The following is a 16,208-nucleotide window of genomic DNA, read 5'->3' on the forward strand; positions in this document are numbered from 1 at the left end:
CTCAGTCGACTGGTATCCGACATCCAACCACGATAAAAATTCATCGGCCACCAATGAGATTCGAACCGTAACATTGGGATCTGACAGCCCAGCGCTCTAACCACTGAGCATTGTAAAGGTTAACCTTAACCCGTCACTTATTCCTACCAATCCGTTCACACAGAACAATCATCCGCTTACTTACTTTTATAATGAAGCAATATGCATAGTTCCCAAGGAACCAAAGCCATATTCAAGTGTTCACAAACATTTTGGGAATTTCAATCCCTGTTCTGCCATATAGACGCGGCACATTATCCCGAAATCTAAACGATTTCCGTACTTGCTCATACAAATATTTGGTAATGCATCCGAGAATTTTGCTTTCAGGAGCCGCGTTTTCCAATTATTATCTCATGCATGAGTTCGTCGTTTCACAAAATGCAATCCATTCCAATGCACTCAACGAACAAAAAAGAAAAACGGGAAATTATCCTTAAACTCAATTTCTGCTCAGTGGTTCTTCTGAATGGCAATGCCATCCGTGTCAGCATGTCTCCCTGACAAAACAAACCCCCCGATAAACATACCCTCCCCGGCCAGCCGGGGTCGCAACCAGGCGGAATCACGCCACCCTCACATTGGTCTTGTTCCGGGAAAAAGGAGCGGACGAGAGTCATTTCCCCACATACGAAGTTGAGGCTATCGTCGCTGTCGCTATCGTTAGAAAAGCTAAGCCAAGTCAAGCTATGCGAAACACAAGTTGGAATGAAAAGTGAAACGGTGCCGTAACGAAAGGAAAAAGACGCAAAAATGGTGTCGGAAAATTCTATTTTGTACTATCTAAAGGCTGTCGGGCACTCAACACCTAACTAAGTTGAATCTTAGAAATTTTATGCACTTGTGCCGCAAGACAAGAAAGGAAAGTGAAAATTTTTTACCATTTGTGCACGTTTGCCATGAAAACAACTGGAAATTCATAACTCCCTTGAGTGAATGATGTTCCTTTGGTCGGATTAATTCGTTGTCTTCTGTTATTATTTTTTGTCTAAAAGAAAATAGAAAGAGAATAAAGTGCTCTACGATGCGCGTCAAAGTGGAAAAGTGAAATCCTTGGAAGCAGTTTGAATGTGTTTTTGCTGGTTTCCACAAGAGTCGTCTCGATGATTATTAAATCCATTTATTTTGAAAATTTTGTGCATTTTCCAAAGTTTTTCGGATAGAGTGCTTATGTAAACATCAGCAGTGTTACGAACGATGAAGTCATACAATCAAATTAAGCGAGCTTAAAAGATAAATTTTATAGAACTGATTTATCTGTGATTAATGAAAGGTAAACTTAGTTGCTCTATAGATTGACAGTTACTAGGATTCACTAAGGTTTTGTTCGAAAGATACTGAACATATGCTTAAGCCGCTTGGCAACCGGGACTATCCATGAGGACCTAGCCAACAAATTATCTTCAAAGTTACGCTTTTCAGTTGTTCACTACATGACCATAATGAATTCTAAAACTTTCTCATGCATCATCTATGTACCCCAAGCCATGTATTCACTGCTTCATCCACTAAATGTCCCAGAATACAACTTGCTACATACATGTCAGTACATCCGCATCTCCTATTTTAACTTTGCAACCGATTAGTTTTTTAGACAGATATTATTGTATATACTGTGTGTGGCTGCGTATGTATATATGAATGTAAGGATGTCGTCCTCCCGGAGCGCACCCACTTTCCCAAATTTAGACACAACATCCTGTCATGTTATATTAAATTATTGCCTTAGAAAAACATGCTTGTAATGCACGCTTGATGTACGTGGAACCCATATACAAACATATACACATGCCGGATATTAAATCCCTTCATAATACGCACTTACACGAAGCCATTGAAATATTATAGCACTAAGTTCACCGAAAAAGCAAATAAATTTTGGCCTGAAATTCGATGCCACAACAGAATATATTCGGGTAGGCTATACATCACGGTATGTCCACGTCTACATGCTCGCATATCCTTGCAGTATATTGTGTAACAGCACCTCGTATGCATGCTTTTGTCGATGTGTGTGTGTAGTGGATGAAGGTTATCGTACATATAATTTGGTATTATATGTCAAGGGAATGTAATGCGCATTAGAGGTGAAAGGATCTTAAAACGGTCATAAATATGAGAAAGCTCTATTAACTTGAGAAGAAAGTCAGGAAGCGAATTACAAAATGTTGCAGGACAACGACCGCAGCCAAGTTTCTTGCTGGGAGGATGTCGGGCAACGAAACAAGGACCTTAATTGTGGTTCACAATCTTCGTACTTAATGCTAGCTTCAAACACACATTTATATGCCCTTAGGGTGAAATTCTGTTGTTACTGAAAAACGCCAGGAAAATTTTATAACTTTTCATTATCCTTTTGTTGTCGGCCTCGCAGATGTTCCTTATTCTTTCTTACTCTTCGACTGATTACTTGGAAATTTTATTATTCAAACGGATTTAATTGTATTTGAAAGAAGAAACCGTAATAATACCGGTGGTAGCGACTGTCATGCCCTGTTGCCTCCTCTGAAAGCAGTTAAGTTGAAACGTCAATAATTCTAAGAACTCCAAATTTTGAAAATTGAAGGAAATTTTCTGGATTTTCTTGGAAACGTTTATGAATCTGGCGGGTTAAGGAGACACATAGCGCCCAGAATTTGTTGTTGTCATCCTGAACGCTAGAACAATACCTCACAAGATGAGGTTTGAACCTAATTTGTAACAAAAATTGACCATTATTTAACAAACATTTATGAGATTACAGTTAAAATAGGGAAACAAATGTGGTACCGGAAACTGGACGCTGTGGGTGTGAAAGGTTCTGCGGTTTTCTTATGCAAGATCCTTCAAATGCCGGAACTTTCCATTTATATGTAGCTTACAACTAAATTTAACTGAACGTTAATGACAGCTCGATCTAAAGAGAACAGTATCGCGAATAGGTCGTCTCATTATAACACTTATACTTTCCTATCACAACATCCTAACATGCAAAAATTCATATCTTCATTCATATCATCATTTTCCAATTAACTAAGAGAAGTTTGAAAAAATGGAAACGAAATGTTCCCATTTAGTTCCTTACATAGTATTGCTCACTACCAACAACGCTTAACTTCAGTGGTTGAACAAAGATCGGCTTTTTGTTTCAATCACTCTTTAAGTTCAACTAATCAAATTTTCTTTCTTTCGATAGTTATTCAACATCGCCAGCAAGCGCGCAGCAATCGGTATCCGGTCTAGGCCTGACTTAGTAAAGAACTTCAGACATTCCGGTTCAACGCCGGGCTCATCCAATTCGATATTCCTAAAAGCTGTCTGGCGTCCTAGCTTTTTCCTCGATTTTTCTCTCGAACGCTACTAAGAATTCGCAATTTTTCTTGCTAACAACCCAAGTCTCCGAGGAATACATGGGGACTGGCAATATCAGTGCCTTGTACAGCGAAAGCTCGACCCTGTGATAAAACGTTTCTAACAGAACAGTTTTCGTAAGCTTTACATATAACAAGTGGCGCCATTTTGTGTTGAATTTGAGGGTGGCTCCCCATGCAGTACAAACTTTTTTTCACCGAATATTGTCATGTGGGGTATGAATTAGTACTGGCCTTATTTCTGGTATGAGTGAGGGCTCAAAATAGACCCTATTCCGATATCTACTCAAATAAAATTAATAATAGCATATTTTTAAAAATTTACTTGAAAAACCCCCTTAAGTTCATCCTACAAATACAAAATTGCATTGGTATATATGATAATAGAAGGCATAATCTTCCGAAGTTTAAATAAAATCCAACTGTTGTTAACAATGATATATGAGCGCCGGGGAGGGGGCGGGTAGGTCCAGGGGAATAATTTAGTTTTCCAGTTTTAGCTTTTTTTAGTTATTTGTGTATCAGTATGAATTATATGATCAATTTGGATGGGCAAAGCTTGTTTATTTGGGATAGGATAGTATTGATGTCTTTGTCTTCTTTTTCTTCAGCCTTTGTCCCGTTCACAAGCGGGGTCGGCTCGTCGTGATCGGTTTTGCCATTTGGCTCTATCGAATGCCTGATCTGAGTGCAAACTGGAGGCTTTTAAATCCCCGTCCAGCGTATCAAGCCACCGTTCTTTCGGACGGCCTTTTGGTCGTTTACCATCGACTTCGATGTTCAAACCAATCTTAGCAAGTGAATTCTCGTTAACACAAATTGCGTGACCAGACCATCGAAGACGCCTCTCTCGCAACTTTTCCACGATCGGTGCAACCCCATAACAATCGCGGATATCCTCATTTCGGATGTGATCAAAGCGTAACATCTTCGTCTCCATTACCGCAAAACTCCGTTTATTGTCTTTTATAGTCGGCCAACACTCAGAACCATAGAGAGCGACAGGACCGTCGACATTGCGGTAAAAGTATTGATGCCTTTATATATATGTATACCTACATTTTAGCAATTAATGAAGGAATATTTTGCATTTTTGCTATGTACGAATGGAAAACCGTGCACAAAGAGTTCCTCACATAAGATGAATATAACACCTGTTACCCAAAGCACCCAGCTTCCGGTATCTCGATTTGTTTGGTTTTTAGTGCTGATGTTGCTACCATGAACTTCGTCTTGCCTTCATTAACATGCAACGAAAAATTTCACGCCAATCCCGGCAGCTAGATCTAGATGGAGGTAGATTATACATCTCAGATTGTTCTCCCGCCTTACCAACTTCGGTAGCAATCTCTCTTAAGCTAGTATGACGTTTTTCAAGCACCATGTCTCTCACTTTTTGCCGACTTCGTATGTTTTATACAATCTACTTTTAAAAACTCCATACCAGCCATATGCCTGCGTTTTTCACAGAACAAGCTCCCAACGACGTTTTGCCACATTTTCAATGCATTAGCTAACAATTTTCGCGATGTAAGCAGACGCTATGCAGATACTAATAACTCATTGGCGCTTAAATATTGACATGTAGGTATGTCAGTTAAAGGGGAAGCAACTTAAAAACCAGAAGCTGGATGCTTGAGGTATGAAAAGTTTTGTGTATTTTTGTATATATTTGAGTGGATATACCTCCCATTTGTATCTAGCTCGCAATGTTTATGCATTTAGTATGTCAAACTATTCATTTTATTGTGATCCTAACGTTCAAAGTCTTGGATTGCAGTGAATTTTCACTGCGACAACTTTGGCGTATTATAACTTTGTTAACAATACTGGGATTTCCACTAAACTTGACAACATCATGTCTTCTATCATAGCTTACATTACTGCATCCATGAAATATAGCAACTTTATTCAGGCAGGTATCGATATGGAGTGTATTTTGAGAACTAGACACAGAACAAGAGCGGTTTCGTAATTTTCAAATTTTGTGGCTGAGTAGTTTCCGATAATGGCGCCGTTAAAGAAATGATGAGCATTCCCCGCCTTTCCAGCAAACGTCAAACTAAGGCCAGATTCAGAAAGTACTAAGGCCATTCATATGTTACCCAACATGAACATGAAAAAAAATAGAAACCTCCCTTTTGAATGTATGGGGACCTCCTCAAAAGTAGGGAGATGTAACTTACTATATGTACGGGTGTTCACAGTTTCCACCTTCCCGCCAAATTTTGTGTCAATTGGTATAGCTGTTTCCGAAAAAAATACAAGAGACGGGCAAATAGACGGACGATGCTAGAACCGATTTTAATAAGATTTTGTTTTACAAATAAAACCTTAAATACTAAAGTTTCCGGTTCGGGCATGGGCAGTTCATTTACGAGTAAATTTAAAATTCCTGGCACTTTTTAATCATAGAGTACAATAGGGCAGACTGTCGGAAGTTTAGGCGTCTAATTTGCTCATCGACAACTCAAAAGGTGCTATACAGATATTCTCCAATTCTTACCATAGCTAAAAGGAGTTTTCTCCTCCTCCTCCACTCCAATTTTATATATTACTATTGTTATGTATATATGACCCATCCGACGATTTCAATAGCCTTAGTTAAAAATAATATCTTCTTTGCTGCCGTTTAGGTTAAGAAATTGGGATGGTTAAAAAGTCACTACCGTTTCTAATTACAATTAGCGACAGATGCTCCCGGCGATGCATTGCTCTCAGCTTGTAAAGATTTGGTTTACTTGGCGGGAAGCAAGTTTTCTCCAGGCACAGATGCTTGCATTACCAGTTGGTGCAGCCTCATGTCAGCATTACGGAGAAAAGATATTTGCTCCCATCAGTCCGTTAAGGAGTGGATCCAAATTAGATTGGCTCCAAATTCAATATGCGAAAAATCAGACTCTATACTAAGTGCTCTGAGTTGCTTTCTCGTTTAGATTCGATGTCTTTTTGTCAAAAAGAACGTGCTGAAACTGTTGCGTCTGTATAGAAAATCAAGCTTCTCCGCTCAGGGCTACATTTAACCCTTGTGGCCCTTAGCCATGGGTATGGTAGAAACGTTTTGCTTTGGCGTTTGATTACCCAACAACTTGAAGTTGCAGACAATGGACCAGCAGTACCCAAACAAGTTTTAACGTCATAAGTAGCTTGGATCGTGTGAATCTTGACCTCCTCATGGCGACATGAATAAACTATGTCTCCAATATCTACCACGAAACTAGTGGTGGCCACATCAATATGAAAATATAGTGCCAATACTCCGCTATTCATACTTACCCAAAAAAAGTGGGCTTAAGATAGTCCTTTGTGTGCGCCCTGTTTTGTCCACCGGATATTTCAATCCTACCTGTCTGCCTACCACAAACCTCACAAAATCATTATTATGTTTGGTAAAGCCAATTGTGTGGTTCAACATTTCGAAATGCAGATAAAAGAAGAGAAAATTCGATACATTTTTCGATGCTCGATCAAAAAACTGTGCAGTTTATGGACCCAACATAGTATCCAATGCAACAGCACCGCGATAGTTCCGACGATTCCGTTTTGCTAATACAGACGCCGTAGATGAGGTACAGTCTGGGAGGCCAATCGTCAAAAGTTTCGATAAAATCATGAAAGTTGTCACTTCAGATCGATGTATGCGCGCTTATTCCATTGTCTAGAATCTAAAGATTAGCTAAAACAAGTCGGGAAACCGGAAGCTGGACGCTTCAGATACGAAAGGTTTTGTGTATTTCTTAGTACGTAGCACGTAATATATCCATATATTATGTGAGGGGTAATATTGACATTCATAGTCTTCAATTTTCAAAGAAGTAACAAATTTGAGGTATTATAACTTTGTTAGTAATAGTGCGATTTCTACCAAACTTGGTATGATCATGCTCTATATTATAGCCTATATCACTGCAAAATTTCATGGTACTAGGGTGAACTTAAGGGGGGTTTCCCACCAATTACAAAAAATTGTAGTAATATACTATTATCAACTTTATTTAAACAGATATCGGCATGAAAGGTATTTCGGAGCCCAGGCACCGTATAGTGACAGCCTCCTGATTTTTTTCAGATTTTTCGGTTTAGTGGTTTCTGAGAATGGCCCTCTTAAAGAAGTGATCACTTTCCACCCCGCGCGCTCCCCACCCTTCCAACGAATGTCAAAACTAAGATCGGCTTTGAAAAGTACTAATAGAGACCTTTAATTTGATACGCCACATGACTATATTTAATGAAAAAAAAATTTACACCCCCCTTTTGCATGTATGAGGACCCCCCCTTAAATTCGACGTAAAAGGATGTAATTCACTGTATGCGTGAGCGTTCACAGTTCCCACCTTTCTACCAAATTTGGTGTCAATCGCTATAACCAGACAGACAGACAGACAGACGGACATACAGACAGACAGTAAACCGATTTTAATAAGGTTTTGTGTTTACACAAAACCTTAAAAAATTGTTTGGAATCATTTGGATAAGGTTGAAGAAGATGATGTATGGGTGCCACACGCGTTGATTGATTCTTTGCTGAGACAACTAAACTAACTAAAACTAAGCCAATCTATTTTTGAAGGAAATGGTAACTAGCGACGAAAAATACGAGCACAACATCCACAAGGGATCGTCGTCTAATCAGGGTGAGCTGGTGCCCGGATTAGCAATCAAAGTTTTAAGCTGCTCACATCTAACCTATCGCTGAACCCTAACCTCGACTATCAATAACTGGTTAGAATGGAGTAGTCGATCGACCAGAAAGCCAACTTTAAGAACATGCCAGAAGCTTCAAGCGTTTCTACTAATTTTGTTGATAATACAGAATCAGCGTCAAAAGATAAACCTCTTTCAAACTGTTCAAATTTTTCTCAAATAATGACGAGGAATTCTTCAATCAGAAAAATATGAAATTGCCTTCGAAATTGGCAAAAGTTATAAAAATAACGGCGCATATTTGATATAAATCGGACAACCCTAATTATGTTAATTTCATCGCTGAGATGAATGAAAATAAACGTGAAGAACTTTTTATCTCATCTTACATTTCTCTCCGTTTGGTCTGGTTCAACATCAGGACCCCTCAAATCTTAAACGAAAAAATATTATCATATTATCAATTACATACATTAATGACATAGCGTGATATTGCGTGATAAGTCTCTAAATAGCCAAAATAGTGGTCAATGGAGTTAAGCATTCTACGATATAGTTCGCTCTTAGATGGGTGACAGGAGAAAATCATATTTTTTTTTATCTCCTTGGGTTAACTGTGAAATGGATTCACAACATGGGGCGCGGTATTACAAAGCTTGATGAAAATCCTACTCTTATTATCCAGCGTATCAAAACATCGCTGTTTCGGATAGCCTTGTGTTCGTTTCCTCCCATCAGCTTCCATCTTCAGGCCAATCTTGACAAAACAATTCCCCTTTGCGCGAATTACACGTCCATACCATCGAAGCTGCCTCCATCGCAATTTTCCCACGATCGGTGCAATCTCACATCGATCACGGATGTCTTCGTTTCAGGTGGGATCGCCACCACCAGCGAAACGCCGTTCATTGTCTTTTATAGTCTGCCCTACTACCAGAGCAATAGAGAGCAACAAAGCACACAACACTGCCGTTAATTTTAAATTTCAGACCTGCGTTGAAATGTCGATCCCAAAAACGCTACTCCATCCAAGTGGCGCTAATACCTGAAGCATGGCTGATAGCATTGATCAGACCTGATGCGACATTTATTTTATTTAGATTCAGTCTGAGACCGCATTACATGAAGTGTCATTTAATTTTTGAACGAGATGCTTAAGATCATCTTTACCATAGGACGATAGGAAAATATCGTCTGCATAAAGCATTGTATAGGGCGCTGAACATTGGATGTCCCATGTATCAGTGTCCATAACAAGAACAGAGAGTAGTGGTGAGATGGCGGCTCCTTAATGAACTGCGACACAGACACGAAGCGGTTTTGATATACCCAACACACGAGTTCTTCTCGTACTAAGTGTTTTCGAAGAGCTTTCTACAGATCCAGAAATGCAATGTAAAGGTGGCGATGCTTCCAACGACGTCTCTTAATGAGTAACCGCACAGCGTGTATTACGTCAGTAGTTCCACTCGGCTTGATTCACGGTTATTTGAACGATATCGCAAATAAGGTTGTCAAAAATGCGTCCAAAAATCTTCATGGCATGGAACTGCATCGAATCGGACTATAATTTGAACATTATGCTGGACTCCCTTTCTTTTCCCATTTTGGAACAGTCGTGCTTTCTTGCTTCGCCGCTTCCTCAATAAGAACTCAATTGGAGAACTCACTGAACCACAATGTTGGGTTCAAGCTGTTCGCTTTCCAAAGCTCAGATATGATGTCGTCAGATCCTGTTGTTTTCTAGGATTTCATTCGTTTGATTGTTTCCTCGACTTTAGTGGCGCTGATAGGTGAAATTGATTCAAATGTGCGGTAAAGGAGGATGAATAAATTCTCTAGTTGAAATCTAATCGAAATATTCTCGCCATGTATCCGTCGCATCTCTTCGGTCTGTACGTAAAATACCGAGTGTCCAGTTTATCGTAAAGATCTTTGTAATAGAGCGTTCGGGTAACAGCGATGGCTATCAAGGTTTCCCGGTTGAAATACTGTTAAATTTGCTAATTGACTAACGTTTCGTCGTCGAGAAACTTATGGTAGAGGCGTTTCTTCTTCTTTCTTCTTTTATTCCTTCTTCTTCTATCCCAAAGCTCAGTATCTCGGTTGATGAATCGCTTACCAGCTTTGGTGAAACCGAGGGTTGCATTGACGGCTTTGTGGAAAGTGTCTTTAACTTGGTTCCACGATTGTTCGACATTCATGGTTGGAAATCGCGTAAATGAGATAATTTCTTCCTTTTTTCTAACAGAATCGCCAGGGCACTCCCCATGCTTTGCAGTGTCTTGACTTGCAAGACAGACATCAATGGTCAATATTGAAGTGCGATGGTTTCATAGGGAACGACTGTGCAGTCAGTGATAGCGCCTTATGAGGATATAGTCGATTTGCATTTTATTGTGCCCATTATAAGATGTAGAAAGATGAGACAATCGTTTGGCAAACCATATATAGGCAAGTACAAGGTCCAGAATGTAGACAAAATCGACAATATGCTCGCTAACCTCATTGCGTGCTCTAAACCTTTCTCCCCCCATGGCACCGGTTGCTGTCTGTCTGCTTTTCGCTCAGATAAGCAGTTTATAACCATTTTCACCGCGTTCGCATTCTTTGTCGCACCTTTTCTTATAGAGCAAAAATATCAATGCACCTTCTCCAAAGCGCTCCTGCGAGTTCCTCAGTCTTTCCAGTGAGGGTGCTCATATTTCCTGTGCAGACACGTATTTGTTTTGGTCGGACCAATTTACTTACGTCCGTCAATGGTTTTAACGATGTTGAATGCATTTTCTTGGTCCGCCTATCGCAGGACCTGTCACTAAGAGATCAGGTAAGATTGAGCATGGTGGAGTAACTCTAACTATACTTTATTTATCCTTTTCCCTGATCTCATCATTTTATTTGTTTTACCGAAAATTGTACAAAGTACGTAACCTTGAACCCTCCTCCATGATCCGGGATTGGAACCAGCAGGCTTTGCAAATAATATGGCGGATTCCAGTTATTAATAACATTAAGTTAACCAAAACCCAAAAACCACTCAAAACACTTGGAAATGCCAAAAAACCAGATAAACAACCAGCCGGTGGGGTGGAGTTTCCACCAAACGAAATGCCAAGTTTATTTCCATCACAAACCAAATCAAATCAAATAAAATCGAAGAATCCAAGGACAAATCAATCACAGGATCAGCACCCAACAAAAACGGCACAGGACTTTTACAATGCTTTCATTAGCAATCAAGCATGGGCGTCTTCATCTCCTGACCTAAATTATGCTAATATCCACGGTTCGGCTGAATCGGGTGATTTAATGAAAGCGTTAAACGAAATCGACCAAAACGTGATGCGTCTCGTGCTTGGCATAATTCAACGGCATCTGGAGATCTGTATTAACACAAGGATTTTCGGGAGTGAATCTTTTTAATTTATCTAAAGTTTTATGGTTTTCTGACTGATGTTGTTGGTTTTGTTGAATAAAATTTGTTAAAATAGTTTTGCATCTGAAAGTCAGGGAGCTTTTTCCGCACCAGGTACTTTGCTTCCTTTCTTTAAATTCAAGCTGATAGGAAAAAACTTGAGCATATTCAATTCTAAATACGACTGACAGAGCGTCCAATCTCTTATAGGTAAAACTAACTTCTGCAATCCTATTTGGGATCCGAGATTCGTTCCGAAGCAAGAAGTAGCGATAAGGCATTTCTCCTGTGATGTTCACCCTTGTCAAGCTTTGCAAATAACAACAAAAAGATGTAATTCAAATTGCTTACAAAGGAGAGTTTAACCTTTCCAGATTTTATGTACAGAAGACGCATTTCCGAATTCTCTCACAGAACAAACAAGAATATAAGAACGTCACGTAGCGACATTCCATCTTAGTGAAAAACGTGAACGGAATATAATTTGATATCTTTTTATTGGCACCTCACTCTTTGCCCTGTATAATAACGAAAGCCAGGATGAGCAAGGATGTTCCACTTTCTAAACCCTATCAGCCTTTCAATGCTCCCGCCTCCAGTCACAGACTTAATTTTCACTGCTCTAGAAATGAAGAAAATTAAGAAATTCATCATTGCGAGTTCATCTATCTAAATGTCCATTTTATGTTCTTCGTTATTTCAATGGCCGCATGACACCATTGTTAGCAATCAAATAGACTGACTCCTTTTCAAGAGCATAGTCCTAGAATTTTTCTTATTCATTCGCTTGCAGAACTGCCAAGAACGCAAAGGAGCAATTCAAGTAGGCATACAAGAGATCTTCAGAGTCGAGTCACTCCTACATTCCATGACTACTCACAATACAAAGCGGACAATTCCGTAGCAAGGAGCAATGTCTAGAAAATGAACTTTCGAGCCGCTAGGAAAACGCTCTGACGGCATAAGTCTGAAACGTGATAGTTGTGAAAGCATTCAAAGTTAGCAGGACGACAAACGAAATGAGTTTTCGGTTTACTGAACGCCCATCTCTTATTCCGGGACGATGTGCTCTAATAGCCAATGGAAGCAGGACTGGGCTATCTGAGACACATGAGAAAGTAATTCGCCATTTAATGTGCACAGTTTATTGTTGTCTCGTATGTCATTAAACGCAACGTGAATGAAATAATTAATGAATGCCTTCCCCCAGGACGATGTTGGCGACTTGTCATTGAAACTTGGTGTAGGTACTTCACGTTGCGGCTTATAGTGAAGTTTGGCGTCATACACCACCTTCTCTTATAAATTCATCTCACCTCGAATTTGGACAGCAGATATATTAGGAAATGTTCCCAGCCTGTTCGTATTACTAGTCGTGCCTTCAGGGCCCCGACTTACGCAATTTGTATTCAAATTTATTCAGCTTAGCCACGTTTTGTTTTTGGAGGAGGGAAGTCTTGAAAGCTACAAAAACGTAATTTGAATGAAGAATGTTACCTGCTTTGATACTTTGTTTTCTTTTCACGGATATTTCCATGCTAGTGTTTGCATAATCCAAAGCAAGTGTTTTGCAATTCATAAGGGAGTACAAGTACCTTATTTACGTAGCGAAATCTCATATGTAATATGCTCAAAGGATATACCTTGCCAATGTAACCGCATAACAAAGGCACTGAAGATCGTTAAGAGATATATTCCTGCCAGTCAAAAGGCCAAATAATTAACAAACCAGGAGGACCATCAAAAGTCCCTTGGATAAAGGCGAAATAAGGCCAAATGGCCGAAAAGTTTGAAATTTTTCTCAGCGATGAAATATGATAAAATGATAGCATATTACAGGCTTGAATGAAAGGTTGTCCTCAATCACAAGAATGCAAAGTGTTCAGTATTGAGAATTGCCTTCCCCAATTTTACTCTTCAAATTCTTTTCTCAAATCTTAAGACAAAGCAGAAAGTGATGTCATATCAATAAATAAAACCATACTTTAAGGCTATTGACTACCAAAAATCTGTCCACCTAGGCTGTCGTCCTATACTTTAGGTAGGTAGGGAGATGCTGGTGGCCGGACCGCAATTAGCGCCATGATACGCGGTTTTAACCCACAATCTCCTAAGATCATAACTGTCGTTAGAAGAGCAAGGGAGCAGAGTCCAGCCGTCTCAGATGTTCAGAGCCAGCCCATGGCGTTCAGGAAGAATAGCAGATCCCACCCTGCAAAAAAATTTCTCTTTGAGGTCTCCAAAGAATTGTCTACCCAGTGTTCGTAATCCTATACGCATTTGCACATGTCGCGCCTGAAAGCTCTTACGATCGGATCTTGTGATAGGTGAGCCAAATCGTTCTTGAATTAGCGCACGTGGTGAGCCCTAGCCGTCGAAAGTCAGCGGTTGTTAAGAAGTAGACAGTAAATTTCACCCGTAAAAATCGCCAGCTTGATACTAACTAAGCACACCACACTGCCAAAAATAGAGTCCCGTCTGGCCAACCCGTTTGTCCGCTCATTCCCCTTTATGCTCCTATGACCGGCGACTCTAGAGGAGGGTGACTTTGAGAATGCACACAGACTATTGAGCCCGTCCCTGCTCTACCCCACTATTCTCGAGGACGTCGCTACTAAATACAAAACCTTACTGGCCGCCTGGGTATCGGTTAGAATGGTTATTTTACGTTTGGGGCTCGGATCATGCCCGCCAACGACAGGCTTCCAGCATCCTAAGTACTATCGCCTAGAATACACTGATGAATTCTGGGAGACCGTACAACTGGGCCACATTGTGTGTATCCGAGAAAATCCCGCCTCTTTAATCCGTCGGAGAAGAAGCTTGCAACACAATTCCCGGTTCTCCACTTCTAATTGGGGGGTCCAGAGCAAAGTTCTTTGTGAGGTTCGATTGTGTGCGGCGTTGCCTGTTAGGAATGCCCAGAGTTCCCTAGGTATTTCATATAGGATACTATTTAGCGTATTTAATATGAAGGTCCAGAAGGAGCAGGTGCTGGAATACATTAAGGGCATCTGCGAGGCAGGACTGCAGAGCCCCGGTAGCCCCCGCCCCTGAATGCGATTAACTTTAATTCTATTTACTCAGTGCCAGCCACCACACAACAGAAGCGTCCGTTAAGATGGTTAGAATGGGACGAACCACTATGTACATCCAGAAAACAATCCTCGGCCGAAGATAGCATTTCTTACAAACGTTTTCTTGCAGGTGTTGAAGGCTATAAAGGTCTACTCAATTCAACTTAGAATTCAGGATCACTCTAAGGTGCCTTACATTGGAGGAAAGAGCCAATCTTTGTTCACTTAGCCGCGGAAGGTAGAATTCTGTTACCCTTGTCTTGGTGGTGAAGAACACCAGCTACATTTTGGTTGGGTTTATGCCGAGTCCACATCTTGCAGATCACAGGCTCCATGATTTCACTCATGAAAACATCCACGACACCAACATCACCAAGTTGTCAGGATACGCCACCACCTTCACCGAGCACCTGCCTAATATGCATAGTATTTCGTCCATCATTATCAACCAACCACCAGAGAAATGTCGTCCCTTTTGGCATCCCTCGACTAACAGCATATCTATCGCGGATATCCTCATTTCGGATGTGATCATTGCGTATTATGCCACTAGTCCAACGCAACGCTCTCATCTTCATTACCGCGAGGCGCGGTTCGTTGGCTTTTGTAGTCGACCAACACTCAAACCACAGAGGACAACTGGGCGGACGACATCGCGGTAAATTTTCGATATCAGACGTTCATAGGTCGTCCCTTATGAAATGCCACTTCATCCAAGGTGTGCTAATGCGTGAAGCAATTTGATAACAGTTGTCCATTGGATGATAGCAGTGATCCGAGAAATTTAAATCGCTCAGTTCTGGGCAAGTCACTACCTCTGATAATGATAGTGTCTGTTTCATTAGGACCGGTCGTCAAAAATTAAATTTTATTCAAATTCGAGATCGGCGTTGCTATGAGACTCAACATCGTCTACATAAAGCGGTGTATAAGGCGCTGGACGTTGGCTGTCCCGTGTGACAATATCCATAGCAAATACAAAGAGGAGTGATGAGAGGGTGCTCCCTTGATAAACACGGACAGAGATACGAAACGGTTTTGATATGCCCACCATACTTTGAACTTTAGTTTTTAAAAGGTGTTTGAGCAATTTAACCCTGCGTGCGCTTTCTTCTGGTAATAGGTGTTGCCGCAAAACGTACCAGATTAGTTCGTGTGGCACACAGTCAAACGCTTTCTCTAGATCCAGAAGTACAATGTAAAGAGGACAATACTTCTCACTGTGTTTCTCTATAAGTAGCGCGCACCGTGTATTGTGGTTGTTTGAACGATTTTGCGTAATTCCACACAACAATAAAGAATGCATATATAATTTTTTTTTTTTGTGAATTGCACCCAAACTTTCAAAAAATGTCAGGCGACGACGGCTTTACGGTTTCTTACCAGGGCAGAAGCAAATCGTCAAAAGTTGCCTCACCTCTGCCCTGGGATCAGCGTGTATAATTCGCAGAACACGACATGACTACGAACTATATTGAGCGCAAATCCGCCTTATTTGAGAATTGTGGGGTCCCAAGTCCGCATCAACTTAATGCTGGACCGGACCGAATGGGGAATGCCTCTGCCCTGGTAAGAAACCGTAAAGCCGTCATCGCCTTACATTTTTTAATACAGAATGCGTTCAAAAATCTTCATGATGTGGGACAGCAACCGGTTTGGATTGTAATTTGAACATTCTGCTGG

General features: G+C 40.5%; 1 protein-coding gene across 2 annotated transcripts in view; it reads left to right on the forward strand.

Annotated features, from left to right (window-relative positions):
- Window positions 1-668: 668 nt before the first annotated feature.
- LOC119646727 overlaps window positions 669-16,208 on the forward strand; it is a 61,059-nt gene continuing 45,519 nt past the window's right edge. For both annotated transcript variants that reach the window (XM_038047307.1, XM_038047308.1), the window contains exon 1: window positions 669-1,312. Coding sequence is in view for 1 of the 2 variants with exons in the window: in XM_038047308.1 (XP_037903236.1) it covers window positions 1,306-1,312 (7 nt within the window). In the remaining variant the exon portion in view is untranslated. The remainder of the gene's footprint in view (window positions 1,313-16,208) is intronic.

This window comes from Hermetia illucens, chromosome 1, assembly GCF_905115235.1.
Source record: "Hermetia illucens chromosome 1, iHerIll2.2.curated.20191125, whole genome shotgun sequence".
NCBI classification, from domain to species: Eukaryota; Metazoa; Arthropoda; class Insecta; order Diptera; family Stratiomyidae; genus Hermetia; species Hermetia illucens.